The 25034-nt window shown below is 49.4% G+C and overlaps 1 protein-coding gene across 1 annotated transcript in view; it reads left to right on the top strand.

Annotated features, from left to right (window-relative positions):
• Nucleotides 1–25034, top strand: part of tenm3 (teneurin transmembrane protein 3) — a 212090-nt gene that overhangs the window by 76897 nt on the left and 110159 nt on the right. Inside the window, exon 3 of the mRNA XM_030092889.1 lies at nt 16207–16474. Within this exon, the coding sequence (XP_029948749.1) occupies nt 16207–16474 (268 nt within the window). The remainder of the gene's footprint in view (nt 1–16206; nt 16475–25034) is intronic.

Raw genomic sequence — 25034 nt, forward strand, 5'->3', positions numbered from 1 at the left:
ACTAAGGTCGAACTGAGACGACTGCAAATGTAGAAACATTAACTTAAATCCTGCTTATTTTAACAACAAAGGCATTGTAACAGTTGCTGATTCACATTTTACGGTTTTAGATCGATAGTTTGACTATAAAACTAATTAAATGAACAAAGACTTCATTTCTCAATAATCAAAATGATAAGATTATTATTATTATTATTATTATTATTATTATTAATAATATGATAATAATAATAATAATGATTATAATAAGTGGATCCCTTTTTTTCCCATTGTTTCTTTATTGATTCCAGCGGCTCATTAGAGGTTAATGAAGATGTCTCAGAGCTTTGTCTGCTGTGGTTGTTCCAGGTCCAGCAGCTGAGGCTGGGCTGGCCGTGGAGCGGCTCTTACCTAGATTGAACCAATAAACTGTGAGCATGTTGGCAGCCGATTGGAGCTCGCGAGCAGGTCCGGAGTTAAGTGTGTCGGTGGTTTGAAGCGGCCGTGTTTGTTTGAGGATCGGTGAGGAGAGATGGTCTAATAGCTCTCCCTTCTCCCACATAGTTTTCCTTTTCTCCCCCGAGAGGGAAAAGACGCCAAAAACCCTCCACCGTCCAGCCTTAGATGCACTCGCTCGACGCAAGGCAATCAGCTCGCAGCGGAAAAAGCAACATAAAAAGACAAGTTTCTTTTGAAACGGCGGGGATGAGCCAAGGCTTATTGACAGCGTCTATACTGAAAGCAAGAGGGAGGTCAGAGCCGCAGCACGATAACACCTTAGTGCTTTTTACTTTGGGACCAATAGGCAATTCTCCTCAACACCAGAGCTAATCAATGAACCACTGAAAGGACGGAGAGGGAGAGAGAGAGACGGGGAGGGAGGGAGGGGAAGAAAAAAAAACATATTTCTTCACACAAGACGATCAATGATGAAGATGGAAAGAGGGAAAGAAAGAAGGCGAGGCTCTTCTTCTCTGGCATTTAAATGGAGAAAGATGGAGCGGCAGAGCAGGTCAGACTGCGAAAGGATGTGAGGAGAGGAGCGGCCGGCCATTGATCAGGCTAATGAAGCCGGGCTGCAGCCTCAAACACACAGTTCACGTCTCAGAACGGAGTCGCTCAAGTAAATCAAAGCGTGACGGCGGCGGCGGCGTCCAGAGAGCCGCCTGGGCCGCGGCCTGGAGCCGCTCACACATGATGTACGGCCGCCGGATCGGTATTTCCTGAGCGAATCGAGGTTTCTTCGCCTGTTCTCCTGACGCGTCCCCGACCTTGACACCCAGCTCGTCACTCTGCTGTCTTTGGCCGGCTGCTGCTTCCACAGATTTGAGGGGCCTAATTGCGAAGTGTGGGCTGCTTTCCAAGTCGGGGCCGTTTTTGCGCTTTCACACTCGATGAAGCGTTTCCTGAGCCGGCGACAAGCCGTCTGTGGACCGCCGGCTGATTCCCGCCCGTCAGCTGACGTCCCGAAGCCACTGACTGCCGTCATTTAGGACGCTCCAGTAGAAAGTGTCCGTCAGAGGAGTCAGGGTGGGTTTAAAGCTGTGTTCTCCAACCTGTGGTTGGGGGCCCTCGGGGAGACGGAACGCCTTGCTTTCTGGCTCAGAGGAGACGAGACCTGCAGGGTTTTAATGCTCCTGTGAAAACAGTCCAGGTCGCTGTCCACACTGAGGACGCTTTTATTTTGAAGGGGACATGGTGTTGTCCATGTCCACATCTACGGTTTCAGAGGAAGATCTGCCACGGCGCTGAGGACAGACTCCGACTGTACGGCGGCACCGCCATGGCAGCAAATATGAAGCAAAAACATCATTTAAATGTACCAACAGAAATGATGATGACTTTAGAATTTCCAGGATGAAATGACTGGTTTGTTTTTTTAACTCGTGAACAGAATTAATAATCAGTCTTATTTTTCCTTAATCTTCAAGACTACTCATTCTGTCATTCAATGAATAATAAAATGACATTTAAGGTTTCATTTTCAAAACATGTCCCAGTAAATAGGGAGCAAATTTAATTTCAAATGTCAAATTAGAAATTAAACTGCATTATCAGAAAGGTAGTTTTTTTCTTTCTTTCTCTATTTTTTTTATTTAAGCTAATGTCTGCATTGCTTGACTCATATTAATAGTCAATCGTCCAAAATTACATTTTCATTTTCTTCTTTAGGTTGCACATTAACTAAAAAGAAAAAACAAAGAGGAGACCGGTTTGTTTGTTCAAGCTGAACATGTACATTTCACCTTTAGGTCTCGGGGTCTCAGATATTTGATGTTTTGCTTTATTTGTGATGTTTTGCTGCTGTAACAGCTGAGTTTCCCGCTTGTGGAATTAATAAAGTGTATTCTAGTCTAATCGTCAGACCAGTCACTGCAGGACATGTTAATGAATTCTGTTCCAGTCCTCTGAAACAATCAGACTGGATGTAAACCAGAAAACCCCAACCCGCTGGTACTTCTGCGCTGGAGGCCCCGGTCGGTGTAGCGGGAGTGGCAGTGAGTGTTCAGCTGACCGGACTGAGTCGTCGTGCGCTGCCTGCTGACCAGCAGCGCTCAGCCGTCCAGCATGAACGACCACGAAGCTTCTGCTTCCCGTCCCGCTCGCGCTTGTTTTGCGGTGCAGCTTCCTTCCTGCACGGCGTCCTGCTGTCGGCGCCCGTGCACCAGCCGGTAGTCTCCGTGCGCAGTGTTTGTATGGAAGGCCTGTTCTCATCTGTCTGGGAAAGAAGAAGCAACAACACGGCATGCTATGAAGAATTAACCACGGCGGGTCGAAACAGAGCTGCCGCCGCTCATCCGGGGCGCCAGGTCGCTCTATCGCTGATAACGTGACTGACGATCCCGAACGCTGCTCGTTCCGTCAGTTACACCTTAAATAATCCAACAGCGAGAGGAGGAGGCGAGTTCAGTCTTTTCTCAGTCAGAGCAGCTCGATGCAGCTGCAGCGTATTAAAAGCTGTGTTTGAGCGGTTATTCTGTTTATTCTGTTTATGCAGCAGCATGTCTTCTGTTGAGCTGAGCAGCATCGCTGAAGTCCGTCTGAAACGACCCTTTCACCCTGTAAAGGTTTGTTATTATTACATTTTAGTTTCACCAATAAGATTTAAAAAAGACAGCTGGAGTTCTCCTCATTCAGCCGGTCCTCAGTAGCCTCCAGGTTGTTCAGGCCAGACGGGACCGTCCGGCGCTCCTGTGCTGTAGTCCGGTTCCTGGCCCAGGCCCAGACCCAGGTCTGATCCCCAGCAGCACCGTCCTCCTTCAGCAGGTCGTCATGAAGACGTGATCCTGCGGCTCAGCCTGCAGCTTCATGAACGGCGTGTCGTTCCATCGAGTTATCAGGCTGTCTGGACGGGCTGCGATGGGCCCGCGAGCCACGTGTTTGGCATACCTGCACTGTATTATTACAGACTAATGTCCCGGCAGTCATCTTTTCATCTCCTTCTGTTTTTTTATTTTATTTTGTGTGAAGACAGCGAGCAGCAGCGGTTCAGACTCCGCCTCATAGCGCCGCCCGGCCCTGGGAGCCCTGAGCTGCTGAGGAGAGGTGGAGCAAACCTCCCCAGCCTTTGTTTCCTCCTGATTAGGCTGCGATGCGAGGCCTCGGCTACGTGTTTCATGTGATTCTGGAGCCGGTGTGATTTCTGAGAAGAGCGCTGGGGCGAGCAGAAATAAAGAAAGTGATGGAGATATGAAAACAACGACTTGGACACGGCTTCAAAAACCCCGCTGGCCGGGAGGACAAAACCCAGAGACGGCAGATTAAAAGAGTAAAAGAGAGAGAAGGCAAAGGAAGACCCAGTGGCTTCCACGAACACAGTCTCCCCTATTAATGACTTGGCCAGAACCGGAGAGTTTAAGAAATGATGGAGGGGGAGCGGGAGAGGAAGGGGGGCGCACAGGGTGACTTGGCAGGAGAAAATGAATGTGAGAAGGAGGGCGAGAGACACAGAGAAGCAATGGAGGGTGGCTGAGGGGTCAGTGTGCTGGTGCTACAATAAGGAGGGAGAAATGTGGAGGACTGATGAGAGGCTCTGAAAAGGCTGCAGCTGCCGCGACCAAAGGAGAGAGTGGAGGAGAGGACAGGAAAGCCAGGGAGGGGGTCAGGTGGAGAGGGCAGCGGGAGAGGGAGGCCGGCGCTGGGAAAAGATCCACGCCAGAGAGAGGCCTGGAGCAGGAGGAATGTGTGGTTCCGCCTCTCTGCTGGTACCTGCTCCAGTCTGGCTCCGCGGATCCTCGCCCACATTATCACACAGCAGCACCTGATACCGCTCAAGTCACACAATTAGAGCGCTCTGATCCGACTCGAGTCGGCGCCGGGACTCAGTCGTCTCAAAGCGCGTCGGGATCGACCCACAATGCAGAGACAGAGACTGGAAATGCTACAAGGACTGTTTTTTGGAAGCAGACTTGAGGTGAGATTCTGGATGGGGGCCGAGTGGTTTGTTTGTGGCAGGAGGGAGGAGCAGTCGCTCCAAAAAGACACACACCGCTCCACCAGCAGCACCGTTTCACACTCTTTGTGAGGGTTTGTCCCAGCACATGCTGCCGCGTCACACACTCCACACTGCTTTACCGTGGTTCTGTAAACACACCGCCGTGGTTTGGAGCTTTGTGCTCTGATTGCCTCTCCTCCAATATTTGATTTTTCACATTACAGTGAAGACGAACGCTGGTCGACACACACACTCCTCCCAACACACAACACCATCAAAACTGAGTAAAGGGGCAAGATGAATGGATGGATGGATGAAAGGATGGATGGATGGATGATGGATGGATGGATGATGGATGGATGATGGAGGGTGTATTAAGGAGGCCCTGCTGAGTGGATTCTTACCACTGTAGTGAGACTCAGGTGATCGATGGTCTTCACGCTGTATCTTTCTTTTACGGCCTGTGATCTTGTGATTTACACGTGATCTTGGGGTCAGAGGTCACCACTGAGCCAAGGCCTCGACCACCAACATCCTGGACTCTGCAGTGTGTTTTCCCGCTTCTCGGAGTGTGTGCAGTTCGTCCCACTGAACGGACGGGTTTAGTAAAGAGAAACCATTCCACCAAACAGATCAGTAAAGCGTCTCTCTGATTCAGTCTGTTTTCAGACTCGCTGTCAGTGCTGTAATCCGTCCAGAGTCATTAAGTCCTCCAAACCACCAGCTGACCTCTGACCTTCCCTCACCTCCACCTGCCTGACACTGTGGCCCTGACCCTTCGATCACTGAAGATCCAGACTGCGTTAATGAGGAATCAAAACACCAAAATACGATTTCAAATCATCGAACTGCATCAGTTTGGTCATTCTCTTAAATTTGCATAGGAAAGAAAACACTCTGCCACTTTTGATATATTGCAATTTTCGCAATGGCAGAAGCTATTTTGGATGGAAATAAAAGTTCCTTTGAAGCCAGCCTAATTTCAGTATCCACTTCACTTCACAGGGGAAACACGTTCTCATCTCCGTCTTTCAGTAGATTAAATGAAAGCAAAGTGCGTCTCTGTCCTTTCAAATTCTTCATGGCTTTTAAAACCCACCAGACTTTCATGAGCGTCCTGCAGACCTCCAGTATCCCTGAAGCACGGAGACGCTGCTGAGGTCAAGTGAGGCTGTATTGCATTTCCGTATCTGCAGAGCAAACGTCGCTGATGGGCCGGCTGTAGTTTCCTCCGGTACGTGAGGAGAGTTTCCTGGAGACGGTTTCATCCCAGTTCAGTCGGCACTTCACTTTCTGCTCTTCTTCAGCCAAACAGTCCCATCGGCCTGGCGCCGTGGAAATGGGAGACGACAGGCAGACATGTGTTATTCTTCATTTTCACAGTCTTTGTACGTGGGCTTCACGCCTCATCAGATATGGAGATTGTTCTGCGGAAAACAGGAGGAAGGATAACAATCTGGGCCAGACGTGCGTCGGGCTCTTTGAATCTCACGCTGGAATTTCAGCTCAGGATCGATTCAGAACAAAGTGGAACTGAGCGGGTCCAGAGCAGTGAGTTTTCCCCGGGTCTGAGGGGAGTGTGAGGGCCTTTTCTCTGATGGCTGATCCAGCAGGAGCGAGGCGGCCTGCGGCCGTCGCTGGGCGTTTGGGCCGCCGGGGTCCTGCCGGCCGACCCGCTGCCCCCCGTTCAGGATCTGCTGCTTGTTCCCCCTCACGCAGATGATGCTGTGGTGAATGTGTTTGTTGATTCGCTTCAGTTTCCAGAGTCCTAACTGCTGCTGAACACCAGGAACAGTGCAAGTGTTTTCCTTTGTGCTTGAAAATGTGTTTTTGAGTGAGGCTTGGCTCCCGTCTCAGCGTGTGTGTCTACACTCGGCGTGACAGCCGATACACCCCTCATAATGATTTACATGGATCTGTTTAGCTAAGCTGAGGTTTGGAAGAAGTGTTTGTGTCTAAGAGGATTACGGTGATGCTGATGTGCGAGCAGAGCAGACCTGTTGGAGGAAGTGTGACTTGTGGCGGTTTTCCTCTTTTCCCCTTTATCTGCATCCCATTATGTTTTTATGCCACTCTCTCTCTCTGTTTCTCTCTCCCTCTCCCTCCCTCCCTCCCTCTCTCGCTGCTTTCACCTCGCCGTAATGCTTCCGCATGTGTCAGCCTTTGTTTCCTTTGTCAGCTCTGCGCTCGCCTCCCCCTCTTCCTCACAACGGCTCTTTTTTTCTTTAAAAGGTTGATGCGTGTTGTCAGATGCAGCAACCGTAAAAACACCAATTTTACAGCACAGAACTCGGGGAACAGGAGTTACTGGGGAAGAAAGAGGAGTGTGTGAGAGCAGCGGCACAACACCGGCCGACACACACACCGCCTGTAACATTACCTGTGAGGCCCTGAAACCACAGCACACACACACACACACACACACACACACACACGCCTGTCTTTGGCTGCACATTTGGTCATTTCTGCTTTCCGTCTTGTTTCATTCTTAATAATATTGAGATGTTTATGACATTATTATTATTATTATATCTGATCAAACTGTTTGTAGGTTTGTCTCCGTTCTGATATTTTAGTTTCCATCATCGGATTGAACATTTTCAGCTGGGAACGCTCCCCGTAGGGTTTGACAGCAGAGTAACTGGCCTCGTGCGCCGCGTGGAGCAGGACTGTGAAGCATCCGAGCATTTAGAGCTAAATGAGCACCAGTCAGGCACACATCCACTTTACAGGCTGTTTAAAGCAGATGTTGAAAAGTTTTCTGGTATTTCAGTGATTTGTTATTTATTATTATTTGTTATTTATTTATTATTATTATTTATTCCTCCTCAGCCTAAAGGAAGGTAATTATCCCAAACAAGGTTCATTTCACTTTATTTTATACAAATCCCATTCCTGCACCCACACTGTATTTAAGACCTCATTGTCTCTGTTACCGACGGTCAGTTCCTTCATTAATCAATTGATTATCATCTTTCCAATGCTGATTGTTATTTCTGACTGTGGCGTCTGTCAGTGAGCCTCCGGCAGGAAACTGGCCAGCCACTCGTTAAGAGAAAGTTTAATTAGTTGTTAAAATGAGTATTTTATTTTAATGAAATGATGGGCTGATGCTTTCAGGAGGAGAGCTGAGTTTAAACCAGACTGTCAGACGCCACAGGAGGACTCAGGGACGCAGGGTGGAGGGTTCGAGTCCTGCTGAGCGGCTGAGCGACGTTCACCGGCTCCTCTGAAGGTTTTCAGACGCCAGAGCTCTCAGGGTCTCCTCAAGGCCGCTCTCTCCGTCTGAAGCCGTGTTGCTCAACTCATCTGCTCTTCGCGTGAAAATGAAATATCCCTGCAGCTCAGTGCGACTGGAGCTGAAACACGAAACACTGAAAATTACAGCAGATTAGTGCAATCGCCCCATCGTCTGCTGAGCAAACAGAGAGACTCGGTGTTTCTTCACTCCTTCTGCGACGTCCTGATGCTCAGATAATAGACGCTGTCGGAGAAAACCAACCTACAAATATCACAAACTCCACAGCGACGCAGCAGGAGCAGCAGCATGGTTCAGCAGCCTCTGCTTCCTGCAGGCCGTGGCCGCACCGCTACACTCCCCTGCTGCTGCTTTTCACAATAAAAGAGGGGCTTCCTCAGCTTTCACTAAATTAAACATGTCTGACCTTTTAAAAATTAAGATCATTTAGCTGATAAAGTGCTGTGTTTTTGAGAATTCATCAGAATGATTCATACTGGTAGATATTGATTTTAGACATTTGCTGGATTTTGAAGGTTGATCTACAGTTCAAGAGAACTTTCTTTTTTTTATTTCTGACACACTTCACACTAACAATTCATTTAGCCTTCATGTACCTGAGCTGCCTCCCATCCAGCCTGAAAACGAAGGTTACAGCCGAGTTCTTGCGTCAGGCCCTGGCACTGCTCGGTGCTTTCCAGCGTCTGCAGGCTTTGGACCTGCGCTCCTGTGTTTATCTCTCCGGCTTTAACCCGTCGTGTTTGGTTGCGTCTGTCGGTTTAGAAAGCAGCGGTGCCAGAGGAGAGCCGAGGCTGAAGGCTGTTGTTCAGAAAGGTCAGGCCGGCAGCCAGAAGCTGCAGCGCCTCACGCCGAGTGAATTGATGTCCACCTCTTCAAGCCCTGACCTCACCGTAAAGAGTCGTCCTCACTACGAGTGCTGCTCGCCTGCCTTCTGCCACTGGGACGACTCTGGGGTCAAAACATTGATTATTTGGCAGAATGTGAGCGTGTGTGTGTGTGTGTGTGTGTGTGTGTGTGTGTGTGTGTGTGTGTGTGTGTGTGTGTGTGTGTGTGTGTGTGTGTGTGTGTGTACAGAAAAGGTGGTGGTTCGTTTTATTTCTGCTCCACACTGCAAACAGTGTATTTTTAGTTCACTTCAGGTCTCCATGTGTCCTAAACACAGAACCTGAATGTGCCTGACTTCACTAATGAACTGATTCCATGTTGGTAGCTGAAGCCTTCATAGTTTTGACCTCATGTTTGTAAGTTTTTGTACAATTCAATAATATCAAAAATATTTTCACATAGAATGTTCAATATTTTGGCTTAAACATTTGCAAATGGCTGAAAATGATCAACAACATCCATAAATTAATCTTCAGATCATCTGTTTGCTGTAATTCGAGAAACATTTTCTCCAGTTGACCAATGAACAAAGGCTTTTTCCTGATGTAATACCAGATAACTCCAGCAGGCGGTGTGTCGAGTCTTGAGTCCCCTTCACCATCAGACTGCCAGAAGGTGAAGCAGCAGCTGAGAGCGAGTGTCCGAATGCGACCCCAGATGTTTTGTGTCGACCTCACTTGTTTTCCAGCCAACAGCTGGCGGTCTGCTTCACTTCCTGTCCCGTTTCCGTATTGATCCTTCAATAGTCGTGTTTTTGTCCTTCCTCACTCGAGTAATCAGAAGTCTGCTAGCCTTGCGTCACTGTGTTCGCTCCAGAAATATAGCGGCGTTTGACGATGAATTGGTCCGGGCTAAAAACATCTGGAGTAAAAATAAAACAGGCACGGTTATTATGCATGATCTATGTAGCCTTATAATGCTAAGAGCGTCCCGGCGGAGCTATCCCGTCTTCAAAACACCTCTCCTCCGCCGCCTTCTCCTCTGGGCTCCCCAGCCTGGGTCAGTGAGCAGGGGGGGCCTCGCTCCCCCTGCCCGGCCCACTGAGGCTGCTCACGGCCGGGGAGGAGGCCCGGCCCGCCTCGCCTCGCCTCGCCTCGCCTCGCCTCGCCTCGCTCCCCTCTCCTCTCCTTGCTGGAGTCCAGAGGTGGAATGAGTTTTCACGCTTCAGGAAACACGAGTCTTAACTCTTCTCCTGACCTCTTTCCCGATGTCGATGAGTCTTTTTACTTTTTGCAGGATCTATTCTGTCTCGTCCTCCCTCCTGGCCTCGCTGCTCCCTCTCTTTGTCTCTCGCTCGGCCTCGGCCCCCCTTCGCTTTGCCTCTCTTCCTCAGCTTGTTGTTCTCGCTCCACCTCGTCTAAACTCCTCTCGCCATTGTTGTCGCTTCTGAAACTTTTAATTGACTTCCTTGTGTCATCTCCTGCTCCTTCTGTACCCGCTTTTCTTCTTTTCTTGTTCAATTTCCGATCAACGGTGGCGGAGTTTAACACCCTGACCCCAGCTTCAGTCGCGCTTTCTCTCTTATCTGGTTCGATTTATTTGTTTTTGCTGTTTGTGCTTTTAACATGATTCTCTTCAACGCCGGGCAGTTTTGACAAAAGCTTTGACACCGTTGGGTTTCTGACACTTCAGTACTTTGTTTTCTGTGACTGATTCTGTACAAATGTTGCTTGTTACTTATTTTTTTATAAGTCAGTGAAGAGTCCTCATGTGTCCAAACGGTTCATATTGATGTATCTACTTCTGCATAATCTGGCGCCAGACGGAAGAATCACAGAAAGGACCTCTTCCGTTTAGCGTTTATTGCCTTTTAGAGTCTCCCGTCTTTGTTTGACTGGGTTTTCTTTGGTCGCTCTGAACCTGCTGGCCTCTGGTGGTGTCAGAAGGTGCAGCTGCATCCCAACCCCAGTCCTGATAAGACGTGGTGTGGAGCTGAGTGGAGGAAGGTCTCTGACAGGAAGCCTCCCTCGGATCGGTCTCAGGGTCTCAGGTGTGTTTGTCTGTTTTACGGTAGAGAAGTGTCTTTGTAGAAGTTCAAACCAGAGTTTGGCGTCTCTGAGGAATGGAGCGCTGCTTCTCCTGCTTCAGCTGAAGCTGATTTGCTGCAGGTGTAGAAATCCTCCCAGGACCCACATGTTCCCACCTGCAGGTTTGATCCCTTCTGGTAGGGTTTGTATTGGGTGTAGGTTGGTGCGGAGACTGTTAGTGATCCATTATGTAGACGAGACTTTGTGTCCTCCGCCCCCGGAACATGCTGGAATAACGTACGATCCCCGCCAGAGGCTTTGATCATGTTTCCCTCCACTCAGTTTCACCGTCTGTGCTTGTTGGATCAGGACATCCTGAGTGAGGAATATATTGATGTGAAATGAGCAAATTGAGGCTTGTTGCAGGTTTGAGGGGCAGCTCGTGGCTTTAAGAGGAGCTCAGGACTCCTCCGGTGGGATGATCCTGGTCCGTGGTCTGTGTCTGTCACGGGTCTGAAGGCAGTAGGTGGTCCCACCGACGCCCACAACCTCCCGGACCTGCAACAGAGTCTTTCAAAGAAAATCTGCTTCTAGTGAAAGTCAGATTGAAACCCAGAGAAACACCCGAGTCAGTGAGGAAGGAAAGGCCGGCCATGCTTTATGAGAGTGTGAGCGATAAAGGGAAGGTGGCGTTACGCAGTGTGCGCTATCGACATCCAGACAGTGCGTGGATGGAGACAGAGCATTACAGTGGGGCTTGTAATCGCTCTGCCTTTGACAAATAACCTCCTTCCCTCAGCGACACATCACCTCACCGCTCCACTGAGATGCCAATTTACTGTGCACGCCTCAGTCCATCACGCTGATGGAGAGAGGGTGTGAGCGTCTCGGTGGCTGGAAGCGTCCGTCCCGCCCGGCTGTAGGTACAGAGGCAGCCGGGCTCAGTCCTGTCTCCTCTTTTGTCTTTGTTTCTCATTTATGCTGTCAGCTCGTCTTACAGCTTGTTTCTTCACTTGACCGTTCAAGCGCGCCGCCGTGTCCCTCCGGGAGGTAATTAAACCGGGAGGAGGAGGTGCATGTGAATTTGGCACGCCGGTTGTGGTAAACCTTGGTCCAGAGAAGGAGCACCTCCGGGGTGACCACAGGGCACTGCAGTTTGGTAATGATCCCGGATCCGGGCGGTGTTTATTCAGCTGTGGTCTGCTGTAACCTCCATGTTGGGCTGATACAGTAAAAGCCAACAAGCCCGGTCAGCCTCAAATGGTCTGGATCCTCTCCAACTTCAATCGGGAGCTTTACAAATGGAAAAGCTTGATGAGCTGCTGCACATGTTTAAATCCTTGAAGCCTGAATGTGTTTCTAGATTTGCAGTAGAAGTCAATTAACGACGCAGATTAACAAAGTTTGAAGGTCTTGAAGTCACACAATCAATAGCTTCAGCTTTCAGTCTGTCTCTGCGCTGTGTTTGGTAGTTGCACTCGTGTAAAGGAAGCGGTCTGAGCTTTGAATCAGGCCTCCGCTGCAGCTTCAGCGTTATGTGTTCATGAAGACGCACCTGAAAACATGCGCCGGCTGGAAATCCTGCCATCCAGGCCTCGACAATACTACCTGAATCTTGATGCAGTTGTAATGTTTTAATGTTTAATTCATCTGTTTATGTGCGTGGCTTCAGTTAGAATCAACGAAACATTTACAGAACATCTTTGTCACATTTTACAGAATCACTGGAAGCTTTGAGAATCAGAATAGCAGCAAATTATAATGAACGCTTATGACAGATCACACAAATACCACTGAAGCTCCGTCACAGCAGAAACATTACTGTCCGAATACGTGGAGAGAGGGACGAGGCAGCGCTCAGCCGGGCTGACGTACGGCGTGAAACAGTGCAGGTGGTCTGATCTGTGCAGGAGAGGAAGCTCTCCCGTCAGGGCCGGAGCCTCCAGCAGCATCGGGAAAGCTGTGAATAGTATCTGTCCTGGTGCACACAGCAGATGGAGCGCGTCCTAACTTCATATGCAGCACGACAGGTTTGACAGCTGGTTGACTCAGGCTCGGCATTAAGCCACTGATTTGATTAAAACACCAGCTAAGCTGATTGAGACTCGTTCCCCGAATAGGATTTTTTTTTTTTTACATGTTACCAGAAGAAATTGGATGGCGCTAGTTAGAGAAGCCTTTGCTCGTCGTGTGTTAGATGATAGATTTATCAGGGTAAATACAGTGGAGTTGTCTGTTTTCACTGACTTGTCTGTGGATTTTATGCACGTGGCGATCAATATGCCCCTGGAGGATGTGCAGGCAGTCGGCGGTTTGTTTGGAGTCTGGTGGTGGATTCTGCGAGTTCGGAGTCTGCAGCATCCTGCCTGCCACTCAGTTTAACACTCCTCTGAGTCGTGCACTTGTTTTAATCAGCGTTGTCCTCACACTGGACTCTGTCAATGCTACGTCGCCCTGCTAGCTCGACTCACGGCGCCACCGTGTGGTACCAGGTGGTTTTACAGGCCTCGGTTGTCTTTGATTTGGAAAATGACGACCTCTTGAGGTCACGCAGGTCGCAGGTCTCTGACCTTTGTGTCAGTCGGAGTGAAGAGTGTCGTCTGCCGGCCTTCCTCCGGCCTGCAGCACACTCTTTGATGCACTCTCTAACTTGGTGGCTGTGCAGTGTAAGTTTTGGCCCATCAGTTCTTCACAGCTCGCTGTCTGGAGAGAATGAAAGCTCCCACACGTCGAGAAGTGGCTGTCTGCAGCCAGCTATTTCGTGTCTTTACACTTGAGCGATCCTCTTTGGTGTTTTTCTGTGATTTGCATACCTTCATCTGTCCTCCTCGGCTCTGTCCTCCTCACCGCTGATCGCTCTCACTCTTGTCTTTCTTTCTAAATCGGAATAATTTTTCTGCTTAAGAAAGAAAACAGCAGAAGATTGTCTGCGTATTGAGGCATATTATGGACTGTTGGTGTGTGTGCTGCTGGTTTCGCCTCATGAGTTTTGATCTGAGCGTGATGGACGGTTCTGTCTCTGTCTCTGTCTCTGTCTCTGACTCGGAGGACTGGCCATCACTGAGCTAACGGTCCGTCTCAGCTCTGGCCGCCGTTGGAGTTCTGGCTCGTCGGGTGGATCCGCATTCCTTCAGAGTACGACTCCCGTGTTTGAGCGCCGTGGATCAACCTGTAACCACAGTGATCACGATGTTGCTCTTAAATTGCCCGTGAATGTTTTATTGACTTTATCCATAATGCACTGGCAGATCAATCGCCGCTCCGCCGCACAGCAGACAGGAAATTATGTCAGCGAGCAGTAATTACGGCCCCGGCACATGTTATCAATAAGTCCTCTGGCAGCCGCGCCGCGAGCTGCGTCATTTCGTCGGAAACCTCATCTGGTTCTGGACGGAGGCCGCGGATACAAATAACACAGGATCCCATTAACGGGGCCGGTCACAGCGGAGGGTTTATATCACAGAGCATTTCAAACCGTGGCTATTGTTGGAGGCTTTTGGCAGCCGGGCGCAGCTCTGCGGCCTCATGCCTCTCCCTTAATGCTGGGGATTGTGATTACGATGTGGTCTGCACTCAGTGAAGAGGGAGGCTGAAGCAGGGACTCGGCCTGTCCCGGGTCAGGCCCGGTCCCGTCCTGGTTCAGTTCTAGTGGTATTTCTTCTCTGTACAGTGAATAAACGGGGATCCAGCTGGTCTCGGATCAGGCTGGGGTCATATTGGGTTGAGTTGTGAAACAAAGCTGGAATGTCCCACAGTCTTGGAATGCCTCAGCATCACTGCACTGAGTGAAGAACATGAAGTCTCCCTCAGAGCTGCAGGAGCCCGTCTGGGTCCTCCTCATTGGAAACCTGTTTGCTGCCATCGTGTGTGATTTGGATCCATCAGCTGTTTCCATTAGATCTGTTTTTTGTTTGCTTCTGTGAAGACAAAACACACATTTACATTTCGGTTTGAAAAAACCGAAGCACAAACACACATACACACACTTGGTTAGTGTGTGTGCCAGCCACGCTGATAAATCCTTGACTTCATGCTTGCTCAGATCATTTCTGGTGAACAAACAGAATCCAGCCAGCAGCTTTCTCTCAGAGCGTCAGTTTGCTGAAGGTGTTTGGATCCACATTTGCATTGATGACACACAGATGTAGACGTGCTAATGATGGCGTGTGTGTGTGTGTGTGTGTGTGTGTGTGTGTGTGTGTGTGTGTGTGTGTGTGTGTGTGTGTGTGTGTGTGTGTGTGTGTGTGTTGTATTAAGCATTTGGCCTTGAAGGTTTGCATAAGTGGAACAATTACTACACTGGCAAAACAGCATATGGAGAGAGAGGGAAAGCAGAGCGCGCGCGCGCGCGCGCGTGTGTGTGTGTGTGTGTGTGTGTGTGTGTGTGTGTGTGTGTGTGTGTGTGTGTGTGTGTGTGCGTGCGGTGAGGCCGGTGGTGCTGGGGGCTGCTGGGAGACGGAGACCTGATGCTTTTCATGCAGATCCACCCCGGCACTGCCGTCGGTTTCCTCCACGGCAGCGGAGGACGGCAGTGGGGGACGGCGGAGCGGCGTCTGGCGAAGGCCGCCGCTGCTCGGCGTCCGGCCCGCCCCCCTGCCTTCCTGCGGCCTTGACCGGCTCCTGCACCGGCCAGGAATCTGCTCTGCGGTTCACATGCGAGCCGCCGGCTGGACGGGCCGGCTCTAATGCTGCAGGAACATAAACAACGTTCAAGGCTTCACTGCAGCCGGACGGAGGGACATGCAGGGAGAGGGAGACACAGAGAGAAACAGAAAGATGGAGAGACATGGAGAAAGAACAATTTTCTCGAGGTGTTCTGATTTCCTTCAGATTTTGTCTCTTCTTTAATAGCTTTTTGTAACCATTCACACTCAGTTTCTTCTCAATTATACATTTTCAAACACACGTTTCTTTTGCTGTTTTACCTTCTGAAACTATTTTTTCTCCTTTTCCTGTCCTGGCTGCTTCAGCCACTCCGGCAGTTTTGCTTGCTCTGTAAACCACGTTTCTTTGTATTTATTCATTTAGATGATTGTATGGAAGATTCATTTCATTAAATGTCACTTGGGTGACTTTGAACTGGGAGAGGAGAGTCAAATAAACCAGACAGAAAGTGTCATTTGTGCAGGTTTCACTGTGTTCATCGTGTCCCGTCATTTAACAAATCACACACACACACATTTCTTACAGCTATATGTTGTGAGGACATTCATTGACATAATGCATTTCCTAGCCCCTAACCCTAACCCTAACCATCAAAAATTAATGCCTAACCCAGATCCTAAACCTAACCTAAACCTAATTGTAACCCTGAACCAAAAATCAAGTCTAAACCCTCAAAAAGGCCAAAAAAGGTCGGTCGAATAGTGAGGACCGGCAAAAATGTCCTCACTTTCCAACAATTGTCCTCTCTTGTAAGGTGATAAACCCATTGTCCTCACAAAAGGTCCTCACAACATATAGCTGTACAAGTACACACATACACACACACACACACACACACACACACACACACACACACACACACACACACACACATACACACACACCACCTGTTGCAGAGTTTAATGCAACCAATATGCAGCAGTATGCAGCAGTATTCGGTACTTCTCAGCATGCAGATCCAGAGTTATTGTGTCCGGGAGATGTCCTCTAACCGTGCGTCTGCTTCCTGTCCACAGAGCAACCGTCCAACCACCACGGCCCCACGCTGCCCCCCGTGCCCCCCCCTCACCGCCAGCAGCCCTCGGTGACGGCGCTGAACCAGGGCCTGGGCTCCACCCACCACGCCGGACACACCCTCAACTCCACGCGGCAGCTAACTCCTCCCACTGGAAGCCCGGCCCCCGTGGCCGGCCAATCACCAGCCGAACTGCAGACCACGCCCCCTGAGAGCGTCCCGCTGCAAGACAGCTGGGTGCTGGGTAGCAATGTGCCTCTGGAGACAAGGTGAGGGGGGGTGTGTGTGTGTGTGTGTGTGTGTGTGTGTGTGTGTGTGTGTGTATTAGCTCCACCTGATGTGGCTGTGAACAGGAACACAGGTGGTGGAGTTCCTGTCTTTTAATGTTGAGCACCTTGAACACACTGAAGTTACCCTGTAACCAGACGAAGGTCTGGACCAGGCTGATCTGGACCAGGGGAAGGTCTGGACCAGGGGAAGGTCTGGACCAGGCTGATCTGGACCAGGGGAAGGTCTGGACCAGGGGAAGGTCTGGACCAGGGGAAGGTCTGGATCAGGGGAAGGTCTGGACCAGGCTGATCTGGACCAGGGGAAGGTCTGGACCAGGGGAAGGTCTGGACCAGGGGAAGGTCTGGACCAGGCTGATCTGGACCAGGGGAAGGTCTGGACCAGGCTGATCTGGACCAGGCTGATCTGGACCAGGGGAAGGTCTGGACCAGGCTGATCTGGACCAGGGGAAGGTCTGGACCAGGGGAAGGTCTGGACCAGGCTGATCTGGACCAGGCTGATCTGGACCAGGGGAAGGTCTGGACCAGGCTGATCTGGACCAGGGGAAGGTCTGAACTAGGGGAAGGTCTGGACCAGGGGAAGGTCTGGACCAGGGGAAGGTCTGGACCAGGGGAAGGTCTGGACCAGGGTTCTAGCCGTCCGTGAATGACTGAGAACACAGACTTCATCTGATCTTTTCAGCTCTTATATAAAATCATTGTAATCTGATTCACAATTGTGAAAGAAAAATGTTTTAGTTTTTTGGTTTCACGTATTATGCTTGTTGTCACTCGAGTTTCTTCATCAGTTTGCTTCAAAGCGCGGGAGCAACGCCGAGTCGGTCTTTAAACGTCATTAAATCAGACCATTAAAGCTCCTCCAGACTGTCAGAAGTGAAGCTTCTGATCGCTATCATCTGGGCTCAATAGACCAGTAGATGTGTTGATCATCGGCATAGCAAAGAGCGGAGAAGCCTGGTCCTGGAGGACTGCCCTGAATGTAATGAAGGTTTGATGAAACTGCAGAGAACCTGAGAACCATCATGATCCGCTGTGTTAAAGTGAGGACAGGCTGGAACCTGCAGGACCAGGAGAGCCGGCCCTGCTGCAGGAAACACGCTCATGTGAAGAGCAGGGGTTCTCTGACAGAACCCTGTGGAACTCCATGATTCACTTTAGTCTGAGCTAAAGAGTCATTAACATGGAGGAAGTGGATCCTGTCTCATCAGCATGATCCAGACTGGTTTACTGCTGAAGCCTTAATCTGCTCCAGTCTGTGTGTGTGTGTGTGTGTGTGTGTGTGTGTGTGAGTGTGTGTGTGTGAGAGAGAGAGAGAGAGAAAAGTCACAGTATCATATAGACCCCATATCTTGATAATCTTTGCAGACAAAACACTCAACAACTGTCACATTCCTTTTCCAGACACACACACACACACACACACACACACACACACACACACACACACACACACACACACACACACACACAGTTTCCCATCCCCTCGTCCTAACTCTTTTGTTTGTTCGTAGAGATTTTGAGTGCCTCAATGAGCATCAGAGTTCTTAAAATAACCAATGCATACAGTACACACCCTTCTGTACACACTCCTCCATACACACCCCTCAATACACACTCCTCCATACACACCCCTTAATACACTCTCCTCCATACACACTCCTCCGTACACACTCCTCTGTACACACCCCTTAATACACACCCCTCAATACACACTTCTCCGTACACACTCCTCCATACACACTCCTCCGTACACGCTCCTCTGTACACTCCCCTTAATTCACACCCCTCAATACACACTCCTCTGTACACACTCCTCTGTACACACTCCTCTGTACACACCCCTTAATAGACACCCCTCAATACACACCCCTTAATACACACCCCTCAATACACACTCCTCTATACACACTCCTCTGTACACACCCCTTAATAGACACCCCTCCATACACACTCCTCCATACACACTCCTCCGCACACACTCCTCTGTACACACTCCTCTGTACACACTCCTCTGTACACACTCCTCCGTACACGCCCCTCATTATGCTCACGTACATCCGTGCTGTGGTTGGACTCGGCACTGATCCCTCAGAGCTTTTGAAGCTGCAGTCGGTGAAGATGAAGCTTCCAGTTTTCTCATGCTGCCTCCAGTGGGAACTTTTCATTCCAAAGCCTGTTTCCTGTTCATGTTTCCTTCACACACACCCATCAGAACTACCACACATGCACATCACACATGCATGTATGCATGAATGAACGTGCACTTACCCCCATAAATAGTCAGTTTGAAGCTACTTCCTGTGTTCCAGCACCATTTCCACCGACTTCAGGGAAACAAACTAGTTAAAAATACATAGTTTGTAAATGCCAGCTTCAAAACTAGTTGGTTCAGTTTCGCTTTAACTGCTTGGCTTCCATTAAAAATCATCCCAAGTGAAATCCTGAAATCGCTCCTTGTTCTTTCCTTAACAGTAACTTATTCCATTGAGCTTTTGTTTTGGTTCAAATGCCGAAATTTCACTTGGTAAAACTGAAACTCTGCTAGCTAATACTTAAAATAATGTAATACTTTAAAAGTATGACTTCCTTCCTGTTAGAGTGGCTGCCTTAAAGCTGAAATAAAACCCGTTTTTTGTTTCCTTTAGGTTGATTGCAGCTCTGCTGCGACATTTATTTATTGTAATCATTGCGTTTTTACTGCTGCTGCCACTAGAGGGCGCGTTGTGCCACTCAAACACATAGTAATATGTAATCATCACAGTAATCCTCCTCGAAGCATCAGTTCATAACCCAGACCCCCCGGTTCTCCCCCCGGTTCTCCCCCTCCTCCCCCAAACCTGGAGGTGAGGCTGCTGCCCCGCCTCCCCCCTCCCCCCCTCGGCATGGCGGAGTCAGTGTGTGAGGTGGAGCTCCTCTCACTCCTGGTGAGAGCAGAGTGATAAATGGCTGGCTGCTCTGATTTAATTCCACTCTCCGCTGAGTAATAGCACACATTTGTTTTCCCTGCTGATTTATCGCTGATTTCCACTTGTCAGTAACTTCACTAAAACAGCAGATTACAGGCGGCGCTGCTCCATCCATAAACAAAGCAGAAACCTCGGCGCTCCTTTCCTTCGCCGTGACAGTCGCCGTGCAGCGGGAGCCGCCTCGACATGACTAATGCAGAGATCAGCCGGCTCACAAGTGGCTTTAACCCGGATTTCAGGAGCCTGGGCGACGGTTTCCTCTGGATCAACATGTTACCCAACGACAGAGCCAACACACACACACACACACACACACACACACACACACCAGCAGCAGCAGCGTTTCTCCTCACAACACATAATGAGACTCAGGAGTCAGAAATCCCCCCACACCTCATCTGTCATCTGTCTGCTCTGTTTTGGGGAAGCGTGGAGACAGCCATCGATTTCCAGCAGGATCATTTCAAACCTGCGCTGATGGAAGGACGCCGGGTCCGTCCTGACTTCTGCCTGATTACCGTCACACACACACACACACACGGTACTTTCCCACTGTGCTCCACATCCCACAAAGCCATTATCCTGCAGAGGGGGAATCTGGGATGACGCTTTCCAGTGAGAGGAGAGGAAAACATGGATGTCTGTGTGGTGAGAGGAGCTTCATGAAGGCGACTCGCTGCTTCGATTCAGTTCAGTTCAGCTCTATCCGTATAGCTGCAAGAACAACAACCAGTTCTGGACGAGAAAGACAACAATTACACATGAGACCAGGAAGAAACCTGCAGAACCAGCCCCGGAGGAGACGCTCTGCTGTTAGGGTGAGGGGATTGACGGAGAGAGAGGAGAGGAGAGACAGACTGATTCTGTGAATCTACTGGCCTCACATTCAGTTCTGAGAGGAGGAAGATGCTCTAAAATCTGGAGGTTTGCATTTCCTTAAGGAGACTGGCTGCTGGTGGAACAGAGGTTAGAGGACTTGGGGTCAGAGGTCTGCAGGTTTGAATCCCACAGCTGACAGGTCAGCACTGAGGCTCCCTGAGCGTGACCCCTGACCTCTGCGGCGCCGCGTCCAGACAGCCCCCTGCTAGCAGTGTGTGTGCTGGGGGTTAACTATGACGAGGGCGGGCTGAATGCTGAGAACAGACAGTAAAAGAAGAAACCAGAGAGGCGCCGGCAACTCCCAGCATGCTTAGAGGACGGGACGCTAGCAGGGACCCAAAGCTAATGCTAACATCTGAGACAGCAGCGCTGCTCTTCCAGGACACGGAGCAGCAGTGAACTCCAGCTGGGCGGACGAGTGTTTAATCACCCTGGAAGAGCGAAAGTGACGAGACGCACTGAACACGTTTATTGTTCCTCTGGTGAGAAGAGAGTGTGAACGTCCTCATTTAGAGGTGATAATCCCTCCACTGACTGCAAACACTCTGTGTCTCACACACACACCCACACACACACACACACACACTCGCGGCTCATGTGTACACACCTGTCGTGTGAGGGTTAGCATGTGTGGACGTCAGTCACTCAGAGACGAGGAGTCGCTGTGAAAACAGAGACGCCAGACACCGAACACATGTTCTCCACACTGAAGACTCTCCTCAGACCGGAGGAAGACTCACTGACGTCTGCTCACCTGCCGGTTCTCGTCAGAACCGTCTTTCATCCGTCCTGTTGGAGTCCGTCCGCTGGAGAACCAAAAGAACCACAGGTCAACTGGAAATAATACAGCTGTCCGTTCATCCAGAGAAGAAGTGCTGGAGTTTGGACTTTGTGACGAATGTGGGACAATCAGCTCATTACTGATGTGTTCAGCTGGACTTTGGCTTTTTTTGTCCCCAGACTGAAATGAGCTGAGGCGGCTTTTCTTCAGTCTGTCAAGCTTCTTTTCACCGCTTTGGGAGTTTTTCCACATTTCTGACAGTCTGTTTCCTCTGTGAAGCTTCAGACACTCATTCACCCTGAAGCTGCTGGACAGGGTCCACCTCCTCACCATGAACCCTTCATAGACCTTTACAGACCTTCAGGGACCTTCATAGAAATGTATCCTCCTTCATGGACCTTTAAAGACATGCATGCAACTTTGTGGACCTTGCTGGAACTCTGTAGGGTTTCATGGACCCTGGAGAACTTTGGGGGGCCTCGGAGGACCTTCCTCTGTGTGCTCGTTAGAGTTCCCCCCCAGAGGAACTTCCGGGTGTGTGTTCTCCGGTCTGGGTTCCACCTGCAGCTGCCAGGAAACGTGGAAGCGTGTGAGCGCGATCTCCTCTTCTCCGGCGTGCTCGGCTGTGTTTGCAGTTTCTGCGATCCGCCTCGCTCAAACATAAAGCTTGTTTTCCGAAGCAGTTCCAGTTTCATTATGTCAGACTCGCCATCGGTCAGTACGAGCTCAGAAGCTCACGGCTACATAGACACTCTGAATGCACATGCGCAAAAGGGAGAAGCTGATTGGGCGCGAGCAGGTAGAACCGCCTTACGAAAGCAGCTCGTCAGAATGATTGACAAACAGACCCACCAGTTATTTAGCTGATCCACCCGGAAATCAAAGCAAATAGAAAATCCTGTATTACACCTTTAATTAAGACTTTAACGAACCCTTCATATGCTTCAAATGACTTTCCTGAAAGTAGAAAGAACCCAGAGGCTGATCTACAGGCAGCGGAGGACGTTTTTGGGGAGGTGGAGGGTTTGTATGAACATGCTGAGAGACGATCTGTGTTTTAATCATTTCAGGATTACAGAATCACTGAACTCGTCTTATCTACTCACCAGAACCTCGTCTCAGTCCACTGCTGCTCCCCTGTCTGGGGCTTCTGGGCTGTAAATCCCACCAAATGTCAAACAGCAGCAACGCTGTCCCCGCTGTCCGGCGTCTCGTGAGACGTACGGCGCAGACACACACTGGAGGCAGAAATGATGTCTGATACTTCAAAACATCCATCAGTCTCCTGCAGCCAAACGCTCCTCATCAATACCTCAATACACCGACGAAACACCGTGTTACTGCGCACCACTGCACGTTACAGCAGGGTGTGTGTGTGTGTGTGTGTGTGTGTGTGTGTGTGTGTGTGTGTGTGTATGGGGGTGTTAGTGTAGGCTTCTGTATGTTTATGTAGGTTTGTGTGGGACTGTGTGTGTTTGTATCCATTTGTGTAGGTTTGTGTGTGTGTGAGTTTGTGTGGGATTATGTCTGTGTGTGGGTTTGTCTGTGTGTGTATGTGTGTGTTTGTGTCCATTTCAGCATGTTTGTGTGGGCTTGTGTGGGATTTCACACACATCGGTAGAGGGAGAGAGAAAAAGAGCAATTAACAGATGAAAAGAATGCAAATGCAAATTAAAAAGATCCTTTTATCCCACACACACACACACACACACACAGCGAGACACACACAGACACAGCAAGGCAGGCAGCAAGTGTGTGTGTGTGTGTGTGTGTGTGTGTGTGTGTGTGTGTGTGTGTGTGTGTGTGTGTGTGTGGGAATGTATGGAACAAGCTGTTGTCACGGCGACTGGTCGTCGACAGCGTAATGCAACACTTACCATCAGCATGTTAGCTACGGCCCTCTTCACCTGTCTCACACACACACACACACACACACACACACACACACACACACACACACACACACACACACACACACACACACACAGGTTTGTATTTCTATCCTTGTGAGGACACTCATTGACATAATGCATTTACTAGCCCCTGACCCTGACCCTGACCCTGACCCTGACCCTGACCCAGACCACCACACAGCCTCGCCCTAAAGAAATGTTTTTACACTTTTTCTTTTTTCAGTAACAACATGGTCGAGAAAACACTGTTTCCTCTCGTTAGGACCGGAAAAAGGTCCCCACAAGGCACATCGAGCAGGTTTTCCTATCCTTGTGGGGACCAAATGTCCCCACAAGGATAGAAAAATGCACACACACACACACACACACACACGCAGTGCGACCGGTGTTAATGTGGTGTAATGGTGTGTGTTATGATGATTAGTTGTGGTTGAACATGCTCCTCTAGCTCCGCCCCTCAGTTCACCCTCCATGAACCGCTGCAGCCCAGAGACCTCAGCTGCTCCACCCTGCTGGACTCCACCCTGCTGGACTCCACCCACCAGGACTCCACCCACCAGGACTCCACCCACCAGGACTCCACCCACCAGGACTCCACCCAGGGACACGAGCTGTAGCTCCACCCTGCTGGACTCCACCTGTGGTCTCTGGACTTGCAGCAGTGTTAAAGTTTGTTTTCACTGCTGATTTTAACGAGCTGCAGAGAAGCAACTTCGCTCCAACCAGCTGACAGAAGAACGACGGACTGAATGTCTTTGACTGAGAACTTTTACAAAACTAAAATTAAAATAAAAGTTTCTGTTATATAAAATTCAAAAATTAAAAATGAGAACTGGTGTAACCAAGTGACTTTCCATCAAAAATGAATACATTAATATGCAGATAATTTGAATATTGTATTAGAGAATAATTTATTCGTCCCATAAAGAAGAAAGAGGAATGCCTCAGAAATGAATGTGAAGTTTATTGTTTCCTCCTCCTCTCTAAAGCTTCTGCAGAGGTTTTAATAAAGCATCATCAATATCACTAAATAAAATAATCATCATATTTACTTTAAAAAATTTCACATCTGAGATCACAATGTACCCAATGCTTTGAAGTTTTTAACCTATTTTTTTGTCAATTCAAATAAAATCTTCCAAAAAAAGTAAAAAAAAGAAGAAACTGCACATTTATGAGGTTCAGTATTATTTGTAATGTGAGCCGTCATGGTTCATGTCTGCACCGCTACGAGCCTCAGAAACACGCCTCTGCATGATAATCAGAGAGAGAAGCTTCAGCACCAATTAAAAGTTTGGAAAGTTCAACACATTTTCACCTTTTTCTGCATAAATTACATAAATATTTCACTTCCAAACCGCTGGAACATAGAAAGTAGTAAAAGTAGCGCTCGTCTAGTTTAATATTACCCCTGATTTGTAGTGATTATGTGTTTGTCAAACGTCCGGAGCCGCTGCAGAGCCGCTGCAGAGCCGCTGCAGAGCCGCTGCAGAGCCGCTGCAGAGCCGCTGCAGAACGCTGCAGAACGCTGTGGTTCTGGATTAAAGACCCGGGTCTTCACTGGACTTTCAGTCTGCAGCAGAGTGGAAACACACGGGTCCATGATTCAGTGAAGCTGCAGGACAACCAGCTGCAGAGGAGGAAACCCCGGTCAGCACCACGGACAGCGGCCCGGGGCAGGAGGGAGGGCTGTGCTCAGTGTGTGTGCTCAGTGTGTGTGTTCAGTGTGTGTGCTCAGTGTGTGTTCAGTGTGCGTGTTCAGTGTGTGTTCAGTGTGTGTTCAGTGTGTGTGTTCAGTGTGTGTTCAGTGTGTGTGCTCAGTGTGTGCTCAGTGTGTGTGTTCAGTGTGTGTGCTCAGTGTGTGCTCAGTGTGTGCTCAGTGTGTGCTCAGTGTGTGTGTTCAGTGTGTGTGTTCAGTGTGTGTGTTCAGTGTGTGTGTTCAGTGTGCGTGTTCAGTATGTGTTCAGTGTGTGTGTTCAGTGTGTGTTCAGTGTGTGTGCTCA

This window comes from Salarias fasciatus, chromosome 6, assembly GCF_902148845.1.
Source record: "Salarias fasciatus chromosome 6, fSalaFa1.1, whole genome shotgun sequence".
Taxonomy (NCBI): Eukaryota; Metazoa; Chordata; class Actinopteri; order Blenniiformes; family Blenniidae; genus Salarias; species Salarias fasciatus.